General features: G+C 36.0%; 1 protein-coding gene across 1 annotated transcript in view; it reads right to left on the bottom strand.

Annotated features, from left to right (window-relative positions):
• Nucleotides 1-1157: 1157 nt before the first annotated feature.
• Nucleotides 1158-13304, bottom strand: part of FBLN7 (fibulin 7) — a 51309-nt gene continuing 39162 nt past the window's right edge. Inside the window, exons 4-8 of the mRNA XM_072409454.1 lie at nucleotides 11972-12097; nucleotides 10831-10965; nucleotides 9277-9414; nucleotides 4359-4497; nucleotides 1158-2024 (exon numbers count right to left, since the gene is read on the bottom strand). Coding sequence (XP_072265555.1) covers nucleotides 1652-2024; nucleotides 4359-4497; nucleotides 9277-9414; nucleotides 10831-10965; nucleotides 11972-12097 — 911 coding nt within the window. The 3' untranslated portion in view covers nucleotides 1158-1651. The remainder of the gene's footprint in view (nucleotides 2025-4358; nucleotides 4498-9276; nucleotides 9415-10830; nucleotides 10966-11971; nucleotides 12098-13304) is intronic.

Below are 13304 nucleotides of genomic sequence, written 5' to 3' on the forward strand. Positions count from 1 at the left end.
TTTTTTTTTTACAAATCACTTTAAAGTTTATGATAAAGAATTTGCAAAAAACTAAAAGGTCTCTAATCTTTGGAAACAATAGCACAACTTTTATCCTGGGTAAACGGATTTATTCAATAGAAACTAATGATTTTGAGTCAATGCTATTTTAGTTTTTTAGTTTTTTTTTAAACTGTTTCTAAATATATACAATCTTTGTTTTACAAATAAACATCTGTTACATGGTAAACGATTAACAGAATATATATAGATTGACTAAAAGAGATAAGACTGCATTGTGGCCCCTAAAACTATCTACAAAAACACTATGTATCTATCTATATATATATATATATATATATATATATATATATATATATAGTACAATTTCAATATACAGTGCTTGATGAAAAGGCAGTGGATGAGGGTAGTCAATTGGGAATCATTAGGCACAATTTTCTGAACTTGGAACATTAAGGCACTGTAGGTTTGTTCTTAAGTTGAATTTGTATGTAAGTCAGAACAGGTACATTGTTTTATTAAATACAATTAGGGCAGATGTTTGTCTCAACATATTATTAGGCAGTGTGGTGTCAGTTACTGTATAAAGTCCTCACTGTGAGATAATAAAAAAAAAATCCTCATGGAACCTAGACATTTATGAACTTTTGGAGCAAGCTGTGCTTTGATATGCAAAAAGAAAAACCTGCAGAGTTTGTCTTGGTCATTAAAGAGTTACAAGAGGCTCCAGAAAGAGCTCAGTCCTTAAGATCACTGACAACCTTAGCTGTGTTTAGCAAAAGATTTCTTCTGCAAGTCATGAATACTGCCCCTCCACCCTTTAAGCCTCTAAGGTTCTGCACACAAGCGAGCAGGGAAGCCCTGTTCATATCTAGGAGGCGTCCGTATGTTGGATGTCCTTAACTCAGGTACTACCTGTAATCAAATAGATGTTTTGATTTATGATCAATTCCTATTAAACCTTTAATTGTTTCTTGTCTGTACCTTTGCATTTGTTTTGTGAACATAAAAAACAGGTTTGAAATTTCCCTATTCCTAAAATTTTATGCATATGCAGTACTATGTACCCAGTCACACAATTTTCCAGGCTTGCCAGATGTAAAGTTTTTTACACACTTTTAACCAGAGAGGCAATGATAGAAAAGGTTGATGCAACATGGGGAAGGAGAGATATGTCTTTATTTCACATAATTACAAAACAGGATTATCCCCCTGAATACAGAGTCTTTTGTATATCTTGGTTTTAAAATACCACTACACCTGTCACCTGCTTAGAGCAGAGGCTGCAGTACTGTATGCTACACCAACTTATGACAATGCAGCCTTGTCTATTCATTGTGGACAAGTGACGTCACTGAGGCACTACATTTACTTGCGTTGTTAGTTTAGCTGTCAACAAAGACAAATTGTACATTGATGTGGCATACATTATGTGCTGTACCGCATAATTATATAAGAGCAATCCTTTGTTTTCAATGATGGCATGTTACATAAAATTATCTTTTTAGTGTTACTTATGAAAGTCTTCAATTTACTTTTCCTACTAACGGTCTTCAAACTGTTTGATGTTCAGTCACTATTCAGCTCAAACTTTGCTTCATCTTTTTGGTTCCCAGTACTCTGATTTTTAAGGTCCAAGTCACTGTATAGCTTAAAAATTGTAAGGTGAAACAAACATGGTGATTCTGGAAACATGTTTGGCTTGGAACATTCGATCTAAGTACTCTGACATATCCACATCCACCTCTATGGTTTGAGGTCCTTGCAGACTTTGAACGAGTATAAGTTCTCCTGTTTGTCGATCAGACCTTTGCATCACAAAGTTCCCTCTGCTGTTCCCTCCGACTATTCCAAATCTCAGGCTGTCTGGACCTGGCCGCCCAGGTGCTGATGCTGTTGCCATTCGAAAAAGTGTAACTGGAGTGGGAAGAGTAGAAGGTAAGGAAAGGTAGTGGAAGGAGATTGTCTTTGGTGCATGGTGGCATGCTCGATTGTCCATTGGGCACGGGTTGCGCTCACATTGGCTAAAAAAGAAAAACAATTTTATTCTGAGAATGGCACATTGGCTAAAAAAGAAAAACAATTTTATTCTGAGAATGGCTCCAGATTCCAATCAAAGCCTATTGCTTTTGTCTTCACAGCTGCAAAACAAGCTTTCGCAAAAGGATTGTGGCTGGGAAACCCTACAGTAGCTCAAGACAAACAGAAAGGTATGTGGTATTTTGGTAATGAGAGTATGGCCGCTAGGATACATAAAAAGGTACAATTTGGACACACTGAATCTTACATTACCTCCCTAGGGGGTTTGACTCTTCATTGTTATCCGTGTAAGCTGTATTTTATCCTACGGGTTTTGTGTGCTAGGTTGGTTCCTTGACCTAAATGGTGGGCCCTGGTCTCTTTCCCCTCCTGTTCCCACTTCTCCCTTCCCCTAGTAGCCCCACATTTTTGTTGGTTTATAGTTGTGGGAGGTCACCTAATATACCATCATAAACATATTGATTTGACAGTAGCTGAAGTAAATGGAGAACTGCCTTTAGGTGCCTGTATTTTTTGGAGAAAGAAATACCTGCACGATGAAAGATACCGATTATTATTATTATTATTATTAATAAACAGTATTTATATAAATATATGTATATTACATGTATATATATTTCACAGCGCTGTACATTAAATAGGGGTTGCAAATAACAGACAGATGCAGACTGTGACAGGGGAGAAGGATAGGACGCTGCCCGAGAGAGCTTACAATTTAAGAGGTGGGAGAATTATCACATGATAGGAGGGGGGATATGGAATGGTGGCAAGTAGTGAGGGTTTTATTACATAGACAGAAGAAGACAGGTAGGCAAGTATGAAAAGATTTTGAGTAGAAGGATTTGAGTGCTCTTTTAAAAGAGCAGACAGTAGGAGCAATCCAGGAAAAGAAGAGGAAAAACATTCCAGAAAATAGGGGCAGCTCCAGAAAATTTAGGATCCAAATAATACAGTATACACAATATTGGACCTGACAATAGGAGGTATATGTAAACCCAATCACTGAAATCTTGTATAGATTTACCATATTTCAGGAGTCTTTTTCAATATATTTAATTGCAGTTTTTATTAAAATATTTGGTTATCTGAGAGCGAGATACCCCCAAATGAAAGTGTTTTTCATGGAATCCAACGGATTGATGTGTAATCTTCTGCTCCACAGACTAGGCTTAGTATGGGCATCAGAAGATGGGGAAGAGAGGGAGCAAGCACTTCATATCAGACTTCATATCACAGTAAGCTTTCTGTGTTGGCCACAGATGTTTTCCCGATCTTTGCCGGGCATTAGGAAAAATGCCAAGTAATGATCAATATATCAATGGTTCGCTCCTTTTTTTCACCCCAGGAAAATCAAAAAGAGAATAGGGTGAGAAATGAATGTATTGAAATAAATCTGTTATGAGAGAAATCTGGAGGATGCCTTTGTTGCAATGTTACTGAAAATGCTAGTTGCCAAATTCTCATTATTAGGTTTATATTCATTTTTAGGACACTGACTTTGAACACATGTGCATGCCAACAAAGGTGGAGACATTTCCTTATTTGTGTACTTATTCTGAGTCATCACCTCACAATATTGAAACTAAAGGGTGTCACGTGACAGCCAGGGCCTAGTATTTAGGGCAGCCATCATTGGTAAAGCACAAATTTCTCTTAACGACTTAAGCCACATACACACGTGCAATTATTGTTGTTGGAAAGGATCTTTTTCACGATCCTTTCCAACAACTAAGGACTGCACGATGCATGAACGAGTTCTGTACATACAGCACCGTCCTGTCTATGAAGAGGGGAGGGGGAGAGCGACGAAGCGGCACCTTGCTGCGTGCTCTCCCCCCTTCCCTTGCATTAGGAACATTTGTCGTCCATCGTCAGTTGTCCATCGTGGATCAGCCAGAACAATCGTTCAGAAGATGGATGACGGGCACTGTACACACACCAGATTCTCGTCCAATATCGGTCCTGAGTCGATTATCGGGCGAGAACCATGGAACCTGTGTATGTAGCTTTAGCTTTGGAAAGTTCAGATTTATTTGTCTTGTTGTTTTATTGTTGGTGAAGATGTTTGGTTAAGGCACTTCATAGCAAATTACAGTTTGAAAAACCAGTACTTGCAACACAGACAAAATGTTATCCAGGCTGTAACTTTACAGATCAGTTAATGCCATTATTATATTAATATAAATATTAATAATAAAAAATAATAATTAATGCTAATTTTGCACAGTAGTAATATTTTCTAACAGCTTTTCAGTAAACATTACATCTGCCAGGTCTGACAAGATGCCTCTTTTCAAAGTTATTTAAAAAATACTTACATAGGTGATGTTTTCACATAGCTGATATTTCCATGTGGTTTTGGGCATTCAGGAAAGACGCACTGAAATCCCCCTGCAGTGTTTATGCACAAGCTGAGCTTGGAGCAGTTGTTAAGTCCAGAATTACATTCATCAATATCTACATAACGAAAAAATGGTAGAACATAATTAACAAATAATACAAATGGCTGAACACAAGTCCAAATAAAGGTAATATGTACAAAACATTATTTCTCTTATCTGAATTATGTGCCACTTTTCTTGTAGCCTACGTCCACTTACAGAAGACCAAACAGAATAGTACCCTACACAAACAAACTGCAATAATGTGTTGTTAGTTATTCCTCTTTCCACTCCATGTACAAAGATTGTTTAAGTCTAATCTGCTTCTGTCTCTAGTACATGTAGTGTGAGAGCCTACAAAGGTATGAAAGTAGGGTCAGGGCCTGTGCTTCAATGGTCTGTACTCAGTATTAGCCATTTAATAAGACTCTGCCCTCTACTATCTCCACCCTTCGGGTCATTCTTCTTGAAGCTTCAAAGATCAGCTGGAATAAATGTTACTTTGTTCCAATGCAGGTTAGGTATTATGAACAGTGGTGAGTGGTTCTGCTGCACTAATGTAGAGGCCTTCACTTGTTGTTTGGATGATGTAAAACTGTACTAATGCTTAAAAAATGATAATGAACAACCTTACGGCAATGTAATATAATGGGTCTGATTTATTAAAGCTCTCCAAGGCTGGAGAGGATATACTTTCATCAGTGAAGTTGGGTGATCCAGCAAACCTGGAGCGAATCTGATCCAGGACTGAAAACATTTTCAAACAAATAGCAAATGACTTTTAGGAAATCCATTCCAGGTTAGCTGGATCACCCAGCAAAAATGTGAGCATTGTGTTTCACCACATTTTAAGATATTGTGCATATTATTGTGTGAAATCTTTTACCCTTCCAAATAATCATTAGCATAAAAAAAAATTATTTTATTCACATTGGTCACGTGGCATTTTAATGCCTTCTCTAGTCTTCTGTGTGGTTGGTGGAGCCCTACTTATCCATATCTCTTAGTTATGTATAACTTTTCATATAGTCCATATAGGACTTAGTTATGTATACCTTTTCTTTACAAAGTATTTAAAAAGAACATGGAAGAGTGGAATAGGGTGGGATGGAGGGGGTGGTTAGGTTTTCCTTGGAGATGGTCTGAAATTACATTACAAGTTATAACTTCACTTTCACATATGAAAATGGAAAGTGCCAGGCGTACAGGACAAAGAGTTGTTGTTTTATGCTTGTTAACTATAAATCTAGTACTGAAATTAAAACACGACATATTCTAATATTCATTTATGCCAGGAGCATGTCTTAGTCATTAGCTTGATAATGCAAGTATTCTTTTTCTACTTTCCACAGTTTTATTAATAAACCCAACATTCTTTAGGAGTAACCTAATTTTGTGACTCACATAACTATTTAGTACATGAACAAGTTAAAACACAATGGTACTAAACACAATAAACTTTTTGTAATAAACCATTTATTAAATGAAAATTGTTGGCGTTTCTGACTTTAACAACTAACAAGCATAATAAAATACAACTTAAATCAAATACCGAACAAATATTAAAAGGCAACAGGACTTTGCCTAAAAAAAAAATTATTGTATAAAATTACTTGTGTTGTACATCCAAACTCACACTGGTCCTCACACTAATAAGTTTTATTGTTAATTTTTATTAAAGGTATTTTTAACAAAGGAATATACAAAGAAGAAACAAAACCAGTGCATATAAGGCTTGTATGCATACAACCATCAGCTAACATTATGATATAATCAACATCAGTAACAAATAGAAAAAAACAGCTGTAATATACCCGAAAAAAACACTAATGACTGATGAACAGTAAGTCCCGTATCATGTAGAAGAGAAGACCAAGGATAGAAAACAGAAAAAGAACTAAACAAAACCAGAATGCAGACATGCCCCAGAGGTCAAGCACCCTCTTTCCCCCACCCCACCCAATCAAGATACACCCACGTTTACACACGGGTGTAGAAGACAGTACTGGTCCCATGAAGCCCATATTGCTTAATGTTTTTCCAACTCTGTTTTTCTAAGACTTTACCTTGGACTTCTTACTCCTGTTTGTATAAAAATTGCTACTTAAAACCCAAAAAGGTGCAATGCCTTGGCAGATCCACAGGGCATGGAAAAAAATACCCACAGTCACACCAGCACCCAGCAAAGACTACTTGCCATAGATTAAATTGCATGCCATCTCTCCAGGCTGAAATACCAGAGCATTAATATTTATTATATATTCTCCTGGTATAGCATGCATACAAATATCATATGAGCATGTCTCCAAAATTCCTTCTACATCTTAAAATTGCAAATCCCTGCCCAGGATTTCCTCCCATTTAAGGATGCTAGGAATGCTTAACAGAAAAAAAGCTAGGTTGCCCAGCACACACCCTAAAAAAAACTCAGACACTACCATACAGGACCCCCCCCCCCATTTACAGGCCCTGTCAAAGCCGAAGCAGGGAGCAGAAAATGTCAGATCCCCTTTCAATGATTTTGGAAGTGACAAATTTTAAAATAACTATAGAGGTATTAGGAATCTGAATGTCAGCCTGGACTGGGTTGAGTCATGAGGCCCATCATACTATGGGGAATTTGAAAAAAAAGGAAGTCAATGAAAAGATTTAAATGTAGTTTTTTAGCGAAGCCAAAAGTGTTTAGTAAATCACATTGGAGCCGATAACATGGCATCAGGTACAGAGTGAGAGTAGCTCCACAGTATAAAATTAAGACATACAGGCACCACATTTTCTTCAAATTCTATCAGTCCCTTGAATGATCCCAAAATGGATCAAGAAGACAATTGATGAAAGTGTGTGACATATTTGGAGGTATCAAAATCAGGTACTCCAGCCCAACATCTCTACTTTAATAACACAACAAAGTCTAGGACAAATGGTAACTTTTAAATGTCTATAGGAAAGTCAGCACATCTGCTTGCAAGTCTTAAGGTGCTAAAAGTGAGATATACTAATTTAGACATCTTACTTGGAGCAATGCATCCAGGAAAAGTAAAGATGTAATGATCTCCCCCTATGAAAAAGGTTACGTAGCTCCCTAAACATTCTAGGATAGTTATGCTTACATAGAGTGTAGAAGTAAGATACACTCCCAAATATTTATTATTATCTGTCCACTAATTATAAAAAAAGTTTGTCTGTGGGACCTGGAGGTGGTCTGGGGTTCAAGTTAGGCAGCAGCCCTTTTTTGGGGGTTTATTTTATAGCCTGATAGGATACCATACTTGTCCAATGTATTTTAGAGATACAGCAAGGAAACAATGGGGGTTAGTAAGGGAATGGAGAATTTCACTTTTGCTAATTCTAATTAGCCAATCATTATAATGAAAAAAATGAACATTTTTAAGGCTTTGGGCAGAGATGGGTAAAAGGCAGATAGTGGGTGTGGTAGTACAGAATCAGTGGTGACATTTACCGAGAAGAAGTAGGTGGACATGGACAGGTAATGGGTGGAGTGTAGCAGAATTAGAGACAAGTAGTATTTACTACCCTTTGGCGTGAACTTAATACCCCCCCCCCAAATGTAAAAATGTAAAAATTTCATACAAGCCCCAGGGCATCTTTATCAAAGTTTGTGTTTTTTTAAACATTTTGTTCTTGCTAAAATATTGTAGTAACATGGCTGGGACCCCAAACATTGTCAACTCATTTAGTAGATGAGCTTCACAATCTTTGCAGCTAATTTGCCCTGCTTCTAGGACCCAATATTACCGAGAAACATTCTTTAGGTGGTAATAAACTATGAGGTTGACTTTCTAAATAAAAGTAGTGATTGTTCAAATAGTAAAGCATTGAACACTTTGCAGAATAATAGTGAAAGGGGTGATTACTCTTTCCTTTGAATATCCAACCATGTACAAGGGAATTAAAAATTAGATTTAGTAAGAAAACGTTATATTGTTTTTAGGATAATGTTTTTTATGTTTATTGACTAGTGACTGAACTGTTTCTCTATAGGGTTGCCAAAACAGCCTCATGCAGGTCAACTGCAGATCAAATTTATCTCCTACGTATAGAGAAGCCTATTGACAGAACCCAGTTGTATTTTGCCCTGCTCTTCTGCCTCCTACTTTTAGCCCCTAGCACTGCAATTCCCAGCTGTCAAAATGTCTAAATACAGCAGCTATAAAAGCTGTTGTTGTCAAAAAAAATCTTCACACTGTGTTCAGACAAAATAGATACAAAATAACATTCTTACTGTAAATATTTTTTATCATTTTTTCATCTGCAGATCAAAGGGATGATCTTTAATCTGCATTCAATGTCAGGAAACTAACAATTAAAATGAATAAAGCCGCATACACACGTGCAATTCTTGTCGTTGGAAAGGATCCTTCACGATCCTTTCCAACGATAAGAACCGCACGATGCATGAATGAGTGCTGTACATACAGCACTGTTCTGCTCTATGGAGAGGGGAGGGGGAGAGCGACGGAGCGGCACACTGCTGCACGCTCCCTCCCTTCCCTTGCATTAGAATCGCTCATTGTTCATCGTCCGTAGATCCGTCCTGGTGGATCGACGGACGATGAACGACCTGGGCTGTACACACGCATTTTGGGCAACAGAATCTTCACTTTTATAATCACGTACTGAAAAAAACTTTGGATAAAACTTAACTAACAGAGAGGAGATGGAGAGATTAGAGAAAGATAAACCATGGGTCTTCATTTAGTTGTATGTGCCTAAAAATTCCTTAATACCATATGACATAAAATGTCATAATAGCCTAATATAAAAAAGAAACCCATTAAATGAGTATACATTTTCTTTAAATTTGCATTCCCTTTAAAAAAATAAATCCACTTACCTTCACAATTTTTACCATCACCCAGTAATTTGTATCCAGATGGACAAGCACAACGGTAAGAGCCTGGAGTGTTAATGCAGGCATATACACAAAGGCGAGATGCTCCTTCTGTCTTGAATACCTCACATTCGTTAACATCTACAAAGAAAACATACTACTATAATCTCAGTAGCCACACATAGCAATTTAAAACTGTGCCATTGCCAAACAAATAAATATTTTCAACACCTAAAACTCAAAATTATTACTATGCAAGAATGTGATGTACTAAAGAACAAATGGCAGCACAGCATTTAGCATGTGTATATACACTTACCGGCCACTTTATTAGGTACACCTTGATAATACCGGGTTGGATCTTTGTAGCACACATTCAAAAAGGGTCTGGAAACAGTCTATAGAGTCTAAACAGTTGATATATGGCATGAATGGATTCATGCTTTTGATGCCAAACTCTGACACTACCATGCGATTGTTGCAGCAGAAATCAAAACTCACCAGGCCAGGTAGGCCAGGTAGCATGAACAATGTATTTTTGCCCAGAGAAATGCAATTTTCGGGATATTTTCCCTATTTGGACCATTCTCTGTAAGCTCTGGAGATGGTTGTGCATGAAAATCTCAGTATATCAGCAGCTTCTAAAATACTAAGAAATGTCTGTCTGCCATCAACAACCATGCCATGTTTAAAATCACCTAAATCACCATTCTTCTTCATTCTGAGGCCCGCTTTGAATGTCAGTAGGTCATCTTGACAACATTTACATGCCTAAAAACATTGAGTTGCTGCCATGTGATTAGCTGATTAGATATTTGCTTTAACAAGCAGTTGAACACTTTTACCTAATGAAGTGGCTGGTCAATGTAAATCAAATAAATCCTGGATCTGTTATAAGAAAACCAACAATCTAGTTAGATAACAAATATCAAAAATAAGTATTTCTTGCTTTTAAATAAAAGTGTTATGCAAGGTCCTAACTTTTCTTGCTTTTAAATAAAAGTGTTATGCAAGGTCCTAACTTTTCTAGAAGTCATACTAAAAATATTAAGGAATATGGGAAATTAAAAGAGGAATATCTGTTTGATATAAATTAGTTATTTGCCTACTTGTAATGACATTGCCAAATAAAGTACTATCACTGGATTAAAATTAAAATTATTTAAAAATAAGTACAAATATAAGTACAATCCAGGCTGTCTAAATAAAGAGGTGAGAGAAATTATTCAAGGACAACTTTACTAGAGATGATTACATTCTAAAGTTTTAAATGTGTAAATAGATGGTTCAAGAACTTTACAATTACTAATAATGGTACCGTTACCGGAAACATAAAACAAGGCATTACATTAAATCATTTTTTCAAACTCGCTGTCTTCTATTGAGAAAAAGAGAGAGAATAAAAAATTTACAAAAAAAAAACTTACTATTGAGTACCGCTGAAAGTATGGCAGCTAATTTCTTTTAAATTTGTAACTCTGAATAGAAGATTTATTTAATAGACCATAAGTATATTTCCTTCTGAATATTCTTTTTGATAATAAAGAAATGACTTGCCTTGACATATGCTGTTTTCAGGAGTGCCTTTCATCTGGAAGCCCGGATCACAACTACAGTGTTGAGTACGGTCTACTCTGGTGCACACTGCTTTACGGCTTAAAGCAGCATCATTAACTGGCAACTCAGGGGGTGCTTAACAAATAGGTGGAAGATTAAAACATCTTTATATTGCAGGAAAAATATAAAATTAAACCATTTTTTAACTTACTGTGAATGTTTTTTCCAAAGTTTGAAAGACAAAGTTGCAATCATTAGGCATGTTGGTTCATATTGCCACTTCCAAGAAAGAGGAGGCTAGGAATGCAAAAAACTACCAAAATGTTTTTCTAATAAAAATTAATAGGGATGAACCCTCAAAATAGCCTCTTAACACATGGGATTCAATAGTGTAATAAAATCCTCTCTGGCCAATCTGAAGCCACTAAATCATATATGTGAAAAAAGGAATATTAATGATAATGCATACAGTACATACAACTGTACCTGTACCATGAAGCTAATAAATCATCAATCACATCCAACATTCACTTCCCTAGAATGCATCTGTGTCTTTCAATAACTGATAAAAATACCTGTACCTAGACAACCATAAATAAATTTACATGCTTTCACTCATAAAATACTTGATGGAGCTTCAAAATAATCCTTAATTTTCATCTGTGCCCAGACTATGTACATTAACATATTAAAACATAGCATTACATAATAAACAAGCCATGTCCGACCCCAAGGTTCTTCTACTAGAAAGTAATTACCATTCTTCCTCAAACAAATTATATCATTCTCAACAACCCCAAAAATGATTACAACAAAGGCTCCAATGTTAGGTTTCAGTGATTTTACATTAGAAAACAATATGTTTATTATTGCATATAGACTGGGCATAGATTCATTCAAGTAATTATTTTTCTCTGCTATAACCACACTTGAATTCAAAGCCTGACCTACTAAGTAATACTTGAAATGGCTGCTCAGAAAATCAAAAAAGTAGAGAGAATATTTTTTGTAATGCATGCCTTACTACTATGATTTCACCCAAATGTTAACATGCTTGATTGCAAAACCCCACCCCATCACCTGCTCCTGCAGATATCAATTTGTGTATTTTTGTATTCGTGCAAGTTATAGCATATTTTACCTGTTGGAGTTTTAAACTGGCAGTTGGATCCTTTCCATTCTGGAGGACAATTACATTTGTAGTTGTTGCTTCCTTCCAAGCATGTCCCCCCATTCAGACAAGGTTGGCTACTGCATTGTCCAATATCTTAGAATAAAACAGTCAGTCACTATTTTATGTGGTGGTAAACAATGTTAACTAATGAAAATTGGAGGAGAGCTACAAGGATAAGTTAAGTTGCAAGCTACATATAATGCTGATTAGAAAACTGCAGTGCCATGTAAGAGAGTATGTATTCATGTAAAAATGCCATTTAGGATTTGTAATGAATGGTAGAAATTGTTATTTACAAAATCCTGATCCTACAAATGCACACATTTCACCTTTAACAATTACCAGGTTTTGAACATTTTTGGTTTAACTACAATAAATAGCCTGTTGAATTTAGTAAATACTTACTAGAATTACTAATAGAAAAAAAAATATTAGATTGTGGACATTTGTTACTTAATAAACACAGAGAAATCTACCCTTTGCCCAGCATGCATACTGTGTAAATTTCAAGGTTGGCCCACGACTTTGTCTAAGTTTTTAATTTTGGCTCTCTGTGTATTTAAGTTTGACAACCCTGCTCTATGTGCTGCCATGGGTGAGGAATTGATAAAGGGGTACAAGGACGTAGTCATTGCAGTATAACATTACTGCCAGTCTGAACATTGCCTAACACTCCCCCAAACACTCAATCCAAAACTAAAAAAAAATGATGAGCATAAATTTTATGGTATGGTTGGTCATCGTTAAAAACCAGGGACATTGCCAGGCACAACAAATTCTTCAAAGTTCACAACTGTCCCTAGAAGTTAAGGGAAAGCAGAACACTTTTGTTTCTGCACATAACTGAATGAAAATAAGAAAAACAGTATAACATGGATCTGACAATCACAAGCAAAATGTGGCTTAGATAGCTCTGTCTGGATGAAATGAATGCTTAGTCTAGTAAAAGTTGAATGGAATAAATTACTTGTTGGACTGTAATCAGAGACAGAGTTTATAATTTATTAATTTACTGAAAATACTAAGTGCTTAAAAATGCAGACATTACACATTAATGTAATAAAATAGCTTCTGCAGACTTTCACAATAAATATGTTTTCACATTACTAGGAAACACACAAACACTAGCATTTAACAAAAAAAATGTAATATATCCCTGTCCCTCCTGTCATTGTTTTCAAACTGACATTTTTTATCCTATAATTATTATTCAGGGAAATCCAGACCATAAAGAAAAACTTTACTTGAGAAATACATAAACTGCCAATGGTGACCTAACTGTGAAAATGTCAGTTGTTTA

Source organism: Pyxicephalus adspersus, chromosome 4 (assembly GCF_032062135.1).
Source record: "Pyxicephalus adspersus chromosome 4, UCB_Pads_2.0, whole genome shotgun sequence".
Taxonomy (NCBI): domain Eukaryota; kingdom Metazoa; phylum Chordata; class Amphibia; order Anura; family Pyxicephalidae; genus Pyxicephalus; species Pyxicephalus adspersus.